General features: G+C 47.8%; 1 protein-coding gene across 30 annotated transcripts in view; it reads right to left on the reverse strand.

Moving 5' to 3' along the window:
* Positions 1 to 2370: 2370 nt before the first annotated feature.
* The window catches only part of ABLIM1 (actin binding LIM protein 1), a 293132-nt gene continuing 280526 nt past the window's right edge, over positions 2371 to 14976 (reverse strand). For 26 of the 30 annotated variants that reach the window (XR_008424948.1, XR_008424944.1, XR_008424959.1 and 23 more), the window contains 7 exons: positions 14147 to 14252; positions 11718 to 11782; positions 11033 to 11093; positions 9809 to 9974; positions 8873 to 8947; positions 7871 to 7951; positions 6652 to 6765 (listed from right to left, as the gene is read on the reverse strand). Coding sequence is in view for 4 of the 30 variants with exons in the window: in XM_053909940.1 (XP_053765915.1) it covers positions 6652 to 6765; positions 7871 to 7951; positions 8873 to 8947; positions 9967 to 9974; positions 11033 to 11093; positions 11718 to 11782; positions 14147 to 14252 (510 nt within the window). In the remaining 26 variants the exon portion in view is untranslated. Of the gene's footprint in view, positions 6766 to 7870; positions 7952 to 8872; positions 9975 to 11032; positions 11094 to 11717; positions 11783 to 14146; positions 14253 to 14976 lie in introns of those variants that run through there. The other 4 variants (XM_053909940.1, XM_053909938.1, XM_053909939.1 and 1 more) reach the window with 2 other exon arrangements.

Genomic DNA, 14976 nt, shown 5'->3' on the forward strand with positions numbered 1-14976 from the left:
CAGATCCTCCTGCTCTCTACCTCCTTGAAGAATTGGACGTTGACAATGAAAGCCATTGTCAAGGCTGCAGAGGTAGGAGACAGCATGGTGTGTTCAGGGAAACTGCAGAGGTTTGGGAGAGCCGGAGGGCAAGATTCGAAGGCGGGGCATCGTGGGAGGAAAAGCTGAGCAGTGGGCGGGGCGAGGCAAGTGCCATTACGAGAGGCCCTGGACTCCCGGCATAGGCTGTGAACTTGGCTGTCAGCGTGTGAGGGCTAACCGCTGACGCGACACAGGGAGTCAGTCTTCAATGCAATGGTGATCACAGTGGCAAAAGCCACAGAGAGCTCAAGATAAGGGCTGCAGGTAAACGCTGGCTGTGGTAATCAGCCCAGAGAGGTGATGCCGGTGCAGGTGGAAACAGAAGCGACCAGAACACAGACCTCAAGCTGGACCTCCTGACCTGTTTTCTGCACTAGTACACTCAAGGTACCAACTGTCTGGAGCACAGTCTCGGTTTCCAGCTTGGTGATGAGGGTCCGCGTGAATGCTAGGGTGACTGGCCCCTGCACAGGTGTTACGGGTGGCACGTTTGTGTCCCCCCCCCCCCACCCCCCCCCCCCCCCCCGTGGCTCTCCACGAATTTATACACTGAAGTCCTAATCCCCGATGGCATGACCTCAGGAGGCGGGGCCTTGGGTAATTAGATCACGAGCACAGAGCCCTCATGATAGGATTAGCATTCTTCTTATTTTTTTTAATGTTTTTATTTTTGAGAGAGAGAGAGACAGAGCACAAGTGAGGGAGGGGCAGAGAGAGAGACACACACAGAATCAGAAGCAAGCTCCAGGCTCTGAGCTGTCAGCTCAGAGCCCAAGGTGGGGCTCAAACTCGTGAACTTCGAGATCATGACCCAAGCCGAAGTCGACGCTCAACTGACCGAGCCACCCAGGTGTCCTGGATTGGCACCCTTATAAGAAGGGACATGAGAGCTTGCTTCCTCTCTCCCTGCCATGTGGGGACACAACCAGAGATGGCCATCTACAGACCTAAGCAGATTCTCACCAGACACCAGATCTGCCTGGATCTTGGACTTCCCAGCCTCCAGAACTGTATGAAATGAATGTTTACTGTTCCAGCCACCCAGTCTATGGAACTCTGTTAATAGCAGCCTGAGTTGACTAAGACAACAGGCTTGACAGACCCACAGTAGAATGGCTATGGTCAGAATAGGGCATCTCGAGTCTACATCCTTGTATTTTCCAGCGAGCCCCAAATTGTGGCAGTGAGAACAAGTAAATCAAAATCTAGAAGACTTTCTTCACTTAAAGTCGGTGCTTTGAAAGATGGGTTTCTACCAATGCACTGCAGTTTCTTAGTAAATGGTGAACCACTCACGCTAGTTCAGAAGCTCTTGTCCTCAAGGTTCATCAATCCCCCTTCTTGTCCAGATGATGAGACTGTCACTGTTCTTTGTCACAAAACCAAATACCAGGTAGACCAGCACAGCCCCAAAGCTCTTTTCAATATTTTTCCTTTAGTCAACTTGGCCAATCCGGTCTGGATTCCTGGACTGTCCTGGAACACACCATTGCTATTCGTTGCATTCCCCCCCCCCCCCCCAAAATGGCCTTCCTATGTGACAAAAATGCATTCCTAAAGCTTTGGTATTCTGACTTTGTTCTGGTCATAAGTCAGTCTGGTACTTGTTCAAATGGGACAGACCTTTCAAGGGAGCAGGGGAGCAAGAAAGGCAACACGGCGTGGAGGCATTTATGAACAGAATAAAGCACACACTTTATTCACTGAGTGGCAAGTGCACAACAGTGACACAGAGTATGGGGCAGGGAAGCGGCAAGTGCTGCTTGCGACAGGAGCGTGGGGCAGGTCGGGGCCATAAAGCACAGCGACGTGGGGCCAGCTGGCCGCCCCTGCCTCTGCATACTAGTATGTGGTATTCGGGGCACAGACGGACACCCACTCACTTTCACGGGGGACACGACACATCTTTCCAACAGCAGCTCTTCCAAATATTCACTTTCATATTTCTGAAAGGGAGGGAAGAACTGGACATCTTTTGACACTTGCAAAAAAAAAAAAAAAAAAAAACTCCATTAAACCAAACTCAAAAGGAAAGGATGGTAAGAGATTTGTCGGCCACTCACAGAAACCACACACATTTGTTACCGGACGGGTCTGTACACGGAACCCAAGAGGAACATCGATATCGTGGACAACTGTTTTCTCTTCCACAGGATAAAGAAACATGGGCATAGACCATCATCAAGTGGCTCATCACCTTTCTGGATGTTGGCGTAAATAGTATTGTCTCCTGCTACCTTTGGTGAATAGGTTCCAAAAGTGACTCATGGGATCTCCACTCTTGAGAAAGACACTTTGGGGAAGAATTTTATTTAATGATAACAATTGCCAGCCGATTACATCAAGCGTCAGAAAATGTTGGATTCGATTTTGTTGTGTCTGCATACATTGTTTCGAAAGTTTCTTTCAGCTTAAACGGACCACCTCCCCCTTTCTGAGTTTGCCATAAGTTACATTTGCCCAAACGAAAACACAAAAATCCACATGCAAAGCATATCCATCACCATCTCCTCATTGCTTCCTGGGCAACAAATGGAAAGCGATTTTTTTTTTTTTTTTTAAAAAGGCCAAAGTCAACGTTTCGCTTTCTTTCATTACGACACAGTCGGGTAGTTTCCTTAATGTACATTCACTCTAAGGTGGGGTCAACTGTAAATCTCAAGCCTGAAATCATCTTTTTTTAAGAGAACATTCTTCAAAAGGGAGTACAAATGAGTGAGTTGTAGGGGCTTACTCACAAACACTTGGTTTATCAAAAGAAAATAATTTCAAAGATCAAGAAGGTCAAGGCTGGCCGAGGAAGTGTAGACTGAACAGTGACCAGGAATGCAGAAGACGTGATCTAAAAATCGAGCTTGCCTCAGAGGACACAGAAGGGGGGACGACACGGAGTTCCTTTCCTTCCACCATCTTTCCTGACAGTCAGAGAGAGGGCTCACCTGCCCCTTCGACGCGCAGGACACTAACACCAAGCTTTTTGAAAGAATTTTTAGAAAGACCTACCTAGTCAAAAGTAGTGAATTTGAATTTTTTTTTTTAACTTGCAAAAGCGTATATATTTGATATAATCATCTGAGAAGCAATTCTTTAGAAAAAGGTGTTTGCTTTCAAGTGTAAAGAAATTAGGTGAAAGTTTTATAAACATTTCCAGCAAGACTTCTCTAGGTAGAGTTGACGGGCACAACCAGACTGAGAACGTGAGCTGCACGGGGAGTGTGGGCCACAGTGCCCATGAACTCTGGCTCTTCTGCGTGAGGTTGCACAGAACAGGCAGTTTACTGCTAGTTATTGAACGAGTCACATGAAGAACATTTCCTAACTAACCCAAACCAAAATGTGGGTGCACAGCGGGCTGTACAAGTTCCCAAATGATCTTCACGTCTCCTCTTACACCACACAGGAAGACTAAATGGTAACCTGGCTCTCCTGGGAGAAACCATAAAGGAAGCACTGACTTTCATGTTGCCAGAGGCCTCTTTTGCTTCATGCAATCGATGTGTGCTTAAGGAATTGCAAGTAGGCCCAACCCTCAAAAATGGAGCCCTTGGGGTATGTGCCAGGAAAGTTTGCCAGCTGTGGGAGTCCTTCCCTAGAGGGAACAATCTCTGTTCCTTTGGCTGCGTTAACAAGTGGAATTTTTATGTGCGGTGCAGAGTGGGGTTCAAGCAGAGAACGCGGATGTCCTGCACGGTGGCCTGGACGTGCCGAGGACAAGCATGCTGAGCCCGGTTTTTAAAAAAAACGGAGTGGCCATTGTAGCCTATAGAATAGATTTGGCAGTTAGGAGAACCAGGTTGCCCCACGGCCCATCCCTCCAGCTGGAATCTTCTGCCGGGAGTGGAGTTGGGGAACCCGCTCTACGTTATGGTTGTCTACAACCCCTCCCCAGAGCACAGCACTGCTCTGCCCGCAGACGGGAAGCTACTGACGTTTTCTGGTAATGCATTTTTGCATGGTGCAGTTTAAATGAGCTAGTATGCTCAATACGGAAAGAAGCTTCCCACCCCCGATCCCCAAGTTGGATGCAGAATTGAATTCAGAAGATACAACAGAAGTAGAGTTTCATTGGTGGGAGGTTTTGGTTCGGATCTTTAACTACCACTGCAATTTTTCTCCCACTGACCTTTGATCTATGTGCACAAGGGTCATAATTCATTAACCAATGAAAACATGGAGGGCCCTTTCTTATCCCCGTAATGAAAACTTCTCTCCACCAGCCTAGCACGGGCACCCATTTGGCCATGCTTGTGACTGATTACTGGGAATACCCTCTGGTCTCCACTCCTCCCACTGGGCCAGGGCAAAGCAAGGACTAGGATACGCGGGCCTGAGGCGGCAGGTGCAGGAGAGGTCGGAGGGAAGTTGGGGCGGCAGAAATACTGAACGAGGCAAGAGGCACTGAACTGCGAGCTGCGGTCCGGAGGCTTCAGACCCAGGAGGAGCCGGTCTTCTTTCGTCCACTCCATCAGAGCCACTTGCAAAACGCGTTAGTAGGTCCAACACACGCGCGTGCGCGCACACACACACACACACACACACACGCTCCTATTTGTGAGAACAGTCCTCAAACATTCAGTGTCTAGCACTGAAAGGACAGGTGGCTTTCGATCCCCTTGGGGAGGGTGCAGGACAGTGCTACTGAGCAGGCCCAGAGCTCAGCACAGCACCCGGGTGATGGAGTGCGTCACAAGTTAGAGGTTCGCAGTACAGGTCCTGGAACTAGTTTCCTTGCTTTTTACCACGGGAGTCCGTTACCAACTAGTTCAAATACTTGGTGCCAGCAGGAAGAACTTCTGAGCCTTTATTATCACAGGCATAGGAAGAGAATTCGCATGATTTCTCCTTTGGCTTTAAAACAGAGTTTCAATTCCTAGGCAGAGCCCCCAGCGCACACGAATAAATGTGAAAGCCTCCCGTGTGTGGAGCTGGAGAGACCCTCCCTCATCCGACTCGCAGGTCATTTGAGCCACGGCCGGAAGCTGCCGGGAACCGTGATGCGGTCTTACACGCGCGTTTTGGTGAAATCCTAGGCCCCGCTTTAAATCTCGTGGCGCCAAATTGGTGAACTCTGGTGCGATGCTCCGAGCTCCACACACAGCCCGATCGGAGGTCTGTTTCCTCCTCGGCGTGCTGACCTGAGCTCCATCAATCACGGAGGATGCTGGCTTCTGACACCAACACCCTTCCACGAAGGATGCCTTGTTGGGTGCGGCGTAGCCTCACTCTTGCCCTTTGAGTCAGGCGCACGTGTGCAAATGTTCCTTGGAAAAGCTGCCGCCCGGCCGGACAAACGTTCAAGCAGAAATGAGATGTAAAAGTACACGCAGACTCCCCAAACTACCCTGGGTGCGTCCACGTCCACACACACGCGCACACGCACACACACACACACACACACACACACACACACACACCATGAAGTCAACAGAGCTAGGCAAAGAAGGAAAGCTGAAAAGGCCAAATTAAATGAGTCTGAAGCAATGTACCCTGCAGTTGCAGAGATTGTAGAGAGAAAAGCGTGCCCTTTCCTTAGCCGACTACTGAAAAGACCTCAAACCCCCCCCCCCGCCCCAAAACGCCGGTGGGCTTGATCGGATTCAGAGGATGCTGGGTGGAAAGAAGGACTAGCGTGGGCGGGACACATTTCTTTGTTTTTTTTTGTTTTTGTTTTTTTTTGCCATGAGTGCCGCGGCCCCCTTGGGCAAAAGTCATCTAACAGCACACAACCGGAGAGAACCTCTCCCTTTCCTTTCTGGGCGGTGGGGCCCGGGGGGGGGGGGGGACAGCTGCTGTCCGTGGTGGGGAGGCTGAATGAAGCACACAGTCTGAAGCAGGAAAAGAATGAAGGGAGATATTCCTTTCATTCCATTTCCCTCTCTTTCTCTTACAAAAAAAATATTTTTTTTGTTTTTAAATAATAGCTAAGTAATTTGCCAACCAGGTCCTAGCACACAGTAGAGAAAAAGGAGCCTGTTAAAAATGACTCTGGCTGCTATTCAGCCCCCTCAGAGCAGAGCTTGCCCGGTGCCCCGACTCTGATTTCCATCCTGCTGGGGGGCGCAGGTCGGGCTTCGCGAGGCCAGTGAGGACAGGGGTGTGCAAAGTGGTGTGCCCGCATGGATATGTCCCTCAGGCTCTTCCTTCTTAGCCACAGTGCTACATAATAAATATATTCCTACCTCGGAATTACTACAGCTGCTTTTTTTCCATGCGGCGTCCTAAGGGCACTTGCTGGCTCTTACCCATACGGTCAGCACTATTGTGACACAACAGTTATAGGAACTGTTGCGTACATAAGGTGATGGAAAAAGGTCACGAGTGTGGGGAACACAGAAATTTCTATCCTGTTGCTTCTTGGCAAGTGTTGCCGGTGGTGGGTCCGAAGTTTGGCTCGTGGGTGTTTTCACCAGGTTTCCCCTTTCGTCGTTGCTGAGGGACAGTAGCTTGCAAGTTCTCCAATCAAGTTTGGGCCTTAACACAACATCTTATGTGTCACTGCCACGTCAGTCCTTTTTTTACCTGCTGTCTACGCGGGGCGGGGGGCGGGCGGGGGGGGGCGGTGGGGGAGGCCTAGAAGAGCTTCGCTTTCTTCTTCATGTCGTTGCGTCTCCAAAGAGGTAACTTGTCAAATTCCTGTATGGACATTCCAAAGATTTCCCGAAACACTTCTGGGGCTAAGTGGCGCTGTGACGGGAGAAAAGATCAGTGGTTAAGTCCTGATGGCCACCCGGATGGCCTTGAGCCTTGAGAGTTGCTCTCAAGTCTACAGGGGATCATTGTGAAGAGCAAGACAGAATGATGGCAGAGGAGTTTACTTCTTGAGCTTATTAGCAGGCCCTGGCCTCACTGGATCCTTACCTGGTTGGCCCAGGGGAGGCACCCTCGCCAGGAGACAAAAAAGCTGGTGGAGTATTGATGGTTATTGAATATACTTAATGGTGATGGGACATAGGAAGGTGACCCATCACCCTAGAGGCAACTCCATTTCAGGTCGCTGGGATGTTGAGGAGATGCAGGGAACATGGACCATAGTAATAAGAAAGCCAGAGAGAGACTTCCAGAATGGTCTCCGGGGAGCCCAGGGGCTCCCTCCTGGCTCAGCGGCAGGAGTTTTGGTGGATGCCTGGTCTGTGAGGAGAACAGACTCCATCTGTTGTCTCTCCTAAAAAGTTCCCTCAGGATAGTAGAGCCTTTATTCTCTGTGCCAGACTGACTTCACATACAAAGGTACTGCCTTTTGTCAGGGAGAAGTAATGATTCTTTTTAAGACTGGCAGCCAGAGTTTTTCTTCATTAAAATCACTCAGATGGAAAGTATAAAGATCAGCATTCCATGTCTAAGGAGGTCTCGGGTGTGTGCACCCAGAGAACCCTTCAACAAGGAATGTGGGGACAGCCGAGAGAGACACTCTTCGTCCAGCACTCCCTTCCCTCTCACGATGAGCTGGACCCAGGCTCAGGGAAAGGTTAGGCTCTAGGGTATCTGAAGAAGGATGGATTCCACTCTACAACCCCGGCCACCATGATGACGACATCGTTTCCACAAAAAATGACTAAAATCATACTGTGCCTCCTGGGTCATCTTTGGGGTTTCACCACACATTTAGGCTGATCTCTTAAGTGTATATTTGGGTTTTCATCCCAAGTTATCGTAGTTCCACCTAACATATGAGGTTGATTCTTTTCATTTTTTTTTTGCCTGGGGAAAGTTGGGGGAAGTGCACAGGTATCTGCAGTTGGGATAGTTATTTATTTATTTATTTAGTTAGTTAGTTAGTTAGTTAGTTTACCTCCAGCCTGGTTCTGTCCACATCTCTTAGGATTTTGTTGCGCCCTCTGTTGGTCACCATCAGCATTTCATATGGAAATATCTGAGAAGCAAAGAAAAATACCTCTTCTAGAACACCGTTGTCCATTTTATTAACAAGCAGAATCTACCTAAAATCTAGCACTCCCAAGACAGAGCTTCTAAGACATTGTAATTATAGAATCTGAATGATGGGTGTTCCTCAAATATCCAATGGACAGGGACCAGTTCTCATACATTCTCAACTGACCATGTCTCATGTGACCCTGTGCCTTTGGAGGGCTTTGTAGAGTGAAAGAATACAAACCTATTATGTCTTGGGGGTAAAGGTAAAAATTAGAAGTGAAATGATAGGAATGTGGTTTATATGACAGGGTACCCTTGCAGGGTTCAACGGTCTTGTTCCATGACCGGCTCATGATTCCATGCAGCCAGGCAGGCCCAGAAGCCCTCTGGTGGAGGCCACTGAGATAAGTCCCAGTTATGGTCACCAGGGAGCATAGCCTTGGACACCTCTGGAGTTTCAGGATGGTCTGGAGCTGGGGTAACCAATCATCCCAGTTTGCTCGGCACTGAGGGGGGTTCCTGGAATGCCAGACTTTCAGGGCTCACGCTGGGAGAGTCCTGGGCAAGCGGGAGGTGTTGGTCACCCCCTCTGGGGTGGTCTGTGGGTGTCTGACTTTGCACTGGGCGTGCCTCGCAGTGCTTGTACCAGGGCCAAGTACGGAGCTCGTAGGAGAGGTGTGCTGTATTTCACTGTGAATACATCATGCCGTACCCAGTGAGGGCTTAAACCTGTTGACTCAGTGTGACAGAACCAGTGGAGAGTCAGGGTACTCTGTGATGTGGCTTGTGTGATGTATCAGCCTGGAAGCAAGTGGACCCCAACACTGAGTGTGATGGAACGGCAGAAAACCAAGTCTCTTCAGGGTGATGGCCCGGTGTGCTATTCCCGTATGAGAGCCGGGAGAACGGCTACACTTGCCTTTGGTTCCAACATGTTGGGCATGGACACCCCCCGGTCCATTCTTGTCCCGGACATGTGGCCATCTGGGAGAGTCTGCAACAGAAAAGCCGCTTTAAGGAGCACATGACAGCGTGGGGAGCTGAGGGGGGAGCCGTGTGGCCTCCCCAAACTCCCTGTTTCTGTCTCAAATCCTGTTTTACAGATGTGCCATTGTGATCACCATAAATATTTCAAAAATGAAATCCTTTCTGCATAAGAGCAGGGATACTGGGAATACTGTTCTTCTGTCATTAAGTGGGGAAAGACCCTGGCTTAATAACTATTGAGGGGCCCCTGGGTGGTTCAGTCGGTTAAGCATCCGACTCTTGATTTCGGCTCAGGTCACGATCTCCTGGTTCTTGAGATCAAGTCCCAGGTCCAGCTCTGCACTGACGATGCGGAGTTTGTTTGGGATTCTCTCCTTCTCTCTCTCCACCCTTCCCCTGCTCATGCTCTCTCTCTCTTTCCAAATAAGGAAATAAACTTTAAAAACAACAACTATTAATTCCTAATTTAGGCTCCACACATGAAAGTATACAGTATATTAAAAAATTTCCAAGTCTGTGATTATTTTCTTACTTTACTCTGAGTTTTCTTTGCATTCCCCCCCGCCCCCATCCTCCACCATGATTTTATAAGGCTAGGGTCTAGGAAAAAAGAAATGGTACCAGACAGGACAGGAATTTCTTTTCATTTGGGACCATGGGAAGGAGGGGAGGACCCAAAGCTCGGAGTGGTTAAAACTGAAAGGGAAAACTGTATGTGGGCAGACCCTTGATGTCGGTCCACTTCTGCCACAGAGAGGATGCTCTGAGGCCAGAGCAAGAGTCCTCGGACACCTGGCCTGGTTCATGCCACGTCCCCAAGGCCTGCGGGGCCAGCTGGACGTGGACATCAGGCATTCCTGATCCTTACGGCTCCTCACATCTCCGGGCTAATGAATCAGACCAATCAACCCAAGTTAAGAATCTTCTCGACAGAAACCCTTCCCTCGAGCCGCCACACGAGTCTAGACTGGTAAATGGCTGTTTTGCTGGCGTGGTCAACAACTTGAGAAAGACAGTGTTCCATACCTGGTAGTCTAGAAAGGAAAGAAAAAGAAAATTTCAGAAGAGAAAGATCAGAGAAAAACACGACACATTAATATACAATATTCTACTGCAATTCCGCAGACATTCTACAAGGCACCGCGTTCTTCTCTCTGCTGGGGTCTCTGGACACGCTGTCTCCCTGAAGCTAGGAGATGCCTACTCCTGTTTCAGTTATCAGTTAAAAACACCCTTTTTTCACGGAGGCTTTCCCCAACACCCTGAAGGTATTTCTGCCTTCTCTGCTTACAGCATGTATCTCTGGAAGCTTCTCTCTTGTCACCTCAACCTGTCCCTGTGTCTCACTCAGTCATGTGCATTTTTTTTAAATAATTTTTTTTAATGTTTATTTATTTTTCAGAGATAGACAGAGTGGGGGAGGGGGATAGACAGAGGGAGACACAGAATCTGAAGCAGGCTCCAGGCTCTGAGCTGTCAGCACAGAGCCCGACGCGGGACTCGAACCCACAAAGTGCGGGATCATGACCTTGGGCTGAAGTCAGACACTCAACCGACTGAGCCACCCAGGTGCCCCACTCATGTGCATTTTTTTTTAATGTTTATTTATTTTTGAGAGAGAGAGAGAGAGGCAGAGCGTGAGCAGGGAAGGGGCAGAGAGAGAGGGAGACACAGAATCTGAAGCAGGCTCCAGGCTCTGAACCGGCAGCACAGAGCCTGACGCGGGGCTCGAACTCGTGAACCGTGAGATCATGACCTGAGCCGAAGTCGGACGCTCAACCGACTGAGCCACCCAGGCGCCCCTCATGTGCATTTTTGACAGGAGGGCCGTGTCTTGCTTAGAGTGTGCCGTAACTCCAGAGATCTATGTGGTGGAGTGCTCGGCACATGGCAGGAGCAACGAATTCATTCTTACAAACTCTGCTTCTCTGGTCTCATTTCAGTGGTGACGCTTTGCGATTTTAATACATGCTCCGTGAGCTCCCACAGGCTAGCTGCGATCCGACTTTCGGAGGGCAGACTGCACGAACAGAGACCATGTATTTGTGACTGCACAGCCAGTCAGTCAGCAGTGTGACCGCGATGGCCTTACCTCGGACTCCGCCGCTGACGTCCCCATAGCTGTTGTACTGAGCAAAGTCTGTGGAAACAGGCTGAGATGAGGAAGAACAACACATCGTTAGAAAATCCACTCCACCGTGACGGTTTTAGAGCCAGGTGAAAAGAAAGAAAGGATTTACAAAATCCTAAGAGTTCTTCCCAAGCTGAATTCCCGGGCCCTTGTTATTTTTCGTCTACTATTATGGAATCTCTTTGTCTTTCGCGATGCCTCCGATGGCAGCAGGACCTGGGTAAGCAGGTTATCTTTTGCCAATAAATAAAAATACGTTTCTTCACACAGCTACGCAATTACATTTGTCCTATGCTTTGGGGGGAGGGCGACTGCAAGGAACTTTCCTGTATCTTTTCACAGCAGAGATAAGGGCTCAAGTTATTACTTTTAGCTTGAAATATTTGCCACACGATCAATTAATGTAGTCTTCCCACGAGCTTATAGAGGTTATTTTTCCATCTACAGTCAATTTCTCTTTCTCTCAATAGAACTATTTTATTCTGCCCGTAACTCAAAGTGATTTGCCACGATATCAGAGATTATAATTTTCTTCATATCCTAGGACTGAGATCATGTTATCAGACACACTCAGACACTATGTCAGCACTTCATACCAGGTCTGAAGAAGGAATAAACTCAGGAACAGTTCATTGAGAAATCTTACCCGGTGAAGCCCATTTTTTCCATAGCCTGGGAGAGATGAGGTTTTAGATGATAGAGCATGTGAAGCTGAATGAGAAAAGGTAAAAAAAAGAAAAAAAGAGGAAATCAGAAGTCCAATTCTTAAAAGCTTCTTTCTTTTAAAAGTAAACTCTATCCCTAATGTGGGGCTTGAACTCACGACCCCAAGATCAAGAGTCGCATGCTCTACCGACTCAGCCAGCCAGGTGCCCCCAGAAGTCCAGCTGTAATGAAACTGACAATTTATCTTCTACCTTAAAGAAGAGAAGATCCATAGAAAAATGGAAAAAAATAACCCAGAAATGTTCCTGAAAGGCCACCACATTTGGGTGATGCAGGGAATGGATGGAGAAGGAAAGAGTTGCCTGATGCTGCTTTATCTCCGAATCCTCAATACAACCCTAATAATACCATTATTATTTCCATTTCATAGGAGGAGAAATAGGGGCTAAGAGAAGTTAAGTATCTTGCCCAAGGTCGCTCATCTTATAAACCGCTAAGCGATGATATGAACCCAGGGCTACTTGGATGCATACGTTCATGCCCCCTTGGTCTGGCAGCAATAAGTGACCTGAAAGCCAACCGTGTCAATGTCATGCTCTCCTGGCCCACCAGGAGAGGCGTGGGATAAGCCACCCCATTAATGGAGTCTCCCCATTAATAGCCCATTAATCAACAGCCTCGCACTACATCAACTATGGGGCTTTCGGGGGAGCAGACCTGGGTTTGAGTTCTGGCTCTGCAACTTGGCACCTCTCGGGATTTCATCTCTGTTAGTCTTTGTTTCTTGACTCATGTAGATACAGTGCTATATATTCTTATAGAACAGGGCTATAGAGTTAGACGGAGCTCTGAAGATTAGTAAACCACTCAGTGCAAGATGGATGCCAGTGAGGCATCTCGGAGAGGCAGCCGGGCATTCCCGTGCACTCTGGGGTTATAACACTTGGACTCCTGAATCCTAGTTTTGCTAGTTACTAATAATGTGACATTGGGTAAGTTACTTAAATTTCCTGCTCCTGTCTTCTGATCTATGAAATGGGGATGATAATAACATCATCGACTTCATTGGCATGTTGTGAGAATAAATGAAATGATGTTTAACACAAGGGCTTGAACGTAGTAAACACTAAACATACTGTTAAAGAGACTTTAAGAGGGACAAGTACACACTAGTTCAGAACACGGGAGAAGAAATATTGTGGGTTAAGAGGGCACTGACTTATGACAAATATAAGCAGGGGGAAATATACTGATCACCTCTTTCAGCCCAGTGTGTAAGTAATCTCCTTCAAAAGTATCAAAAACAACTCTGCTTGTCTTCAGCTCTTTCAGTGAATATCTGAATGTAAAATCACAACGTCTTCAAAATGTTGTTCAAGGTCTCTATAATCAAAAAGCATTCTATTCTCTCCCTCCCTTTCTTTTTTTTAAAGTTTATTTATTTTGACAGAGAGAGAGACAGAACAAGCTGTAGAGAGACAGAGAGAGGGGGACAGAGGATCCAAAGTGGGCTCTGTGCTGATAGCAGAGAGCCCGATGCAGGGCTTGAACTTAGGAACTGGGAGATCATGACCTGAGCCGAAGTTGGACGCTTAACCAACTGAGCCACCCAGATGCCCTGCCTTTCTCTTTTTTTAAAGAGTAGAATAGTCAAAATGAAATGAACTATAAGGGCTTGATTCACATTGTCATACGGTGTTCCAGATTAAAAGGGTAAATCAATTTCATCAAATGTTAAGAAGTCTCTTGCAAAATCAAGTTCCCTTGAGCCAAAAATCATAGTTCTTCTCTAACGGAAATAAGGTAAGAGGAGTTGAAAGTACATGGGTTTAGAAAGTCTGAGACCCTTTCTAGGGTAAGAGAATATCAGTGGCTACTTCTGTGTATGTGGATGTCCTCCTCTCCCAGCAGGGGGCATAAAACCCAGAAAGACAGAAGATCCTGATTATGTACCTTCTTCCTTCCCTGCCTGATCTAGACCTCTCAGTGATTGAGCTTTCCCTTTATGTTTACTTCTAATTGTGTGTGTGTGTGTGTGTGTGTGTGTGTGTGTGTATTCCATACATTACAGATATACGTGATACACCCGTGTCTCTAAATGCTCCAAAAGCATTTGTTCTCTGTAAGGATTTCCTTTCATGGATTCTCTCTAAGATGAGTATTCTGAACAGACCCTCAGAAAATCCTCCCAGGGCCCCCCCCCCCCACTTTCATCATGAAGAAGATACACATTTAAGGAAGAACTACGGCATCCTCGTAAGCTAAGCTGACACGCAGTGGGTTTCCTGTACTTCCTTTCACGGAGAACACACCAGAAGCGTCCCTGCCTCTCCTGGAACAGGCCAGCCAGGCTTCCTGCAGGCAGGGGGCCGGCTCCCGCTGGGAGAAGGCAGTGGGTCCGCTGCTCACCTGAGTTGATGGGAGAATCGTAGCGACTGGCTGACAGGGACGACCTCTCCCGGCTCTCCTTCTCCATCTCCTCTTTCAATATCAACTGCCCCAGGCCTGAGTTGAGCTATTCACAGAGAAAAGACACATAAAAGAGGAGTCCACAATTATGGTCAGAGAGGGCAGTTTCTGTTTGAGAAGGTCCTGCAAGAAGTTTCTGACTCTACAGTGAACCACCCAGAGGCCGGTGGTTCCCCAGCGGGTAGGCCAGGTTTTGAACTTTGAACCCCTCTTAGCCTTTTTTAATATCAAGATACCATTCCCCTAGGCCATGTCAGAAGAATGTTCTCTCTCCTCCGCCCTGCCCAGCGTGCCCTGAGGTGACCTCAGGAGGCATGTGCCTATGCCGATTTTTGAAGCACAGAGGGGAGTTTGGGGAGAGTATCTTTAAAAAAAGAAATTACGCTGATTTGTTTAAAAACAAGAAAACACAAGTAATGTATGCTCGTTGCACAGACTTTAGAAAATCTAGAAGGAGAGAAGAGTAGCCCATAGTCCACCACTCAGAGATAACCACCATTTACGTTTTGATTTCTATCCATCCTGAATTTTTCAATGCGCATATTATACAAAACTGGGCTCATGCTGTAAGTACAAGTTTGTATCCTTTCCCTCCATACAACTAGTATCTTGTGCGTTTCCCATATGCTTAAGTATCTTTGGAAAATGTCACTGGAGCGGATTCATTAGTTTCTTATTGGCGGGAGAGTATATAATTTCCTGGCTCCCTCTACCCCAGGCTATAATGGACTATCCTTCTTTTGGTCTTCTGGGATGTTGTGGGAGGGGTA

The sequence above is a fragment of the Panthera pardus genome, unplaced genomic scaffold (genome assembly GCF_024362965.1).
Source record: "Panthera pardus isolate Hobbes unplaced genomic scaffold, ASM2436296v1 HiC_scaffold_22, whole genome shotgun sequence".
NCBI classification, from domain to species: Eukaryota; Metazoa; Chordata; class Mammalia; order Carnivora; family Felidae; genus Panthera; species Panthera pardus.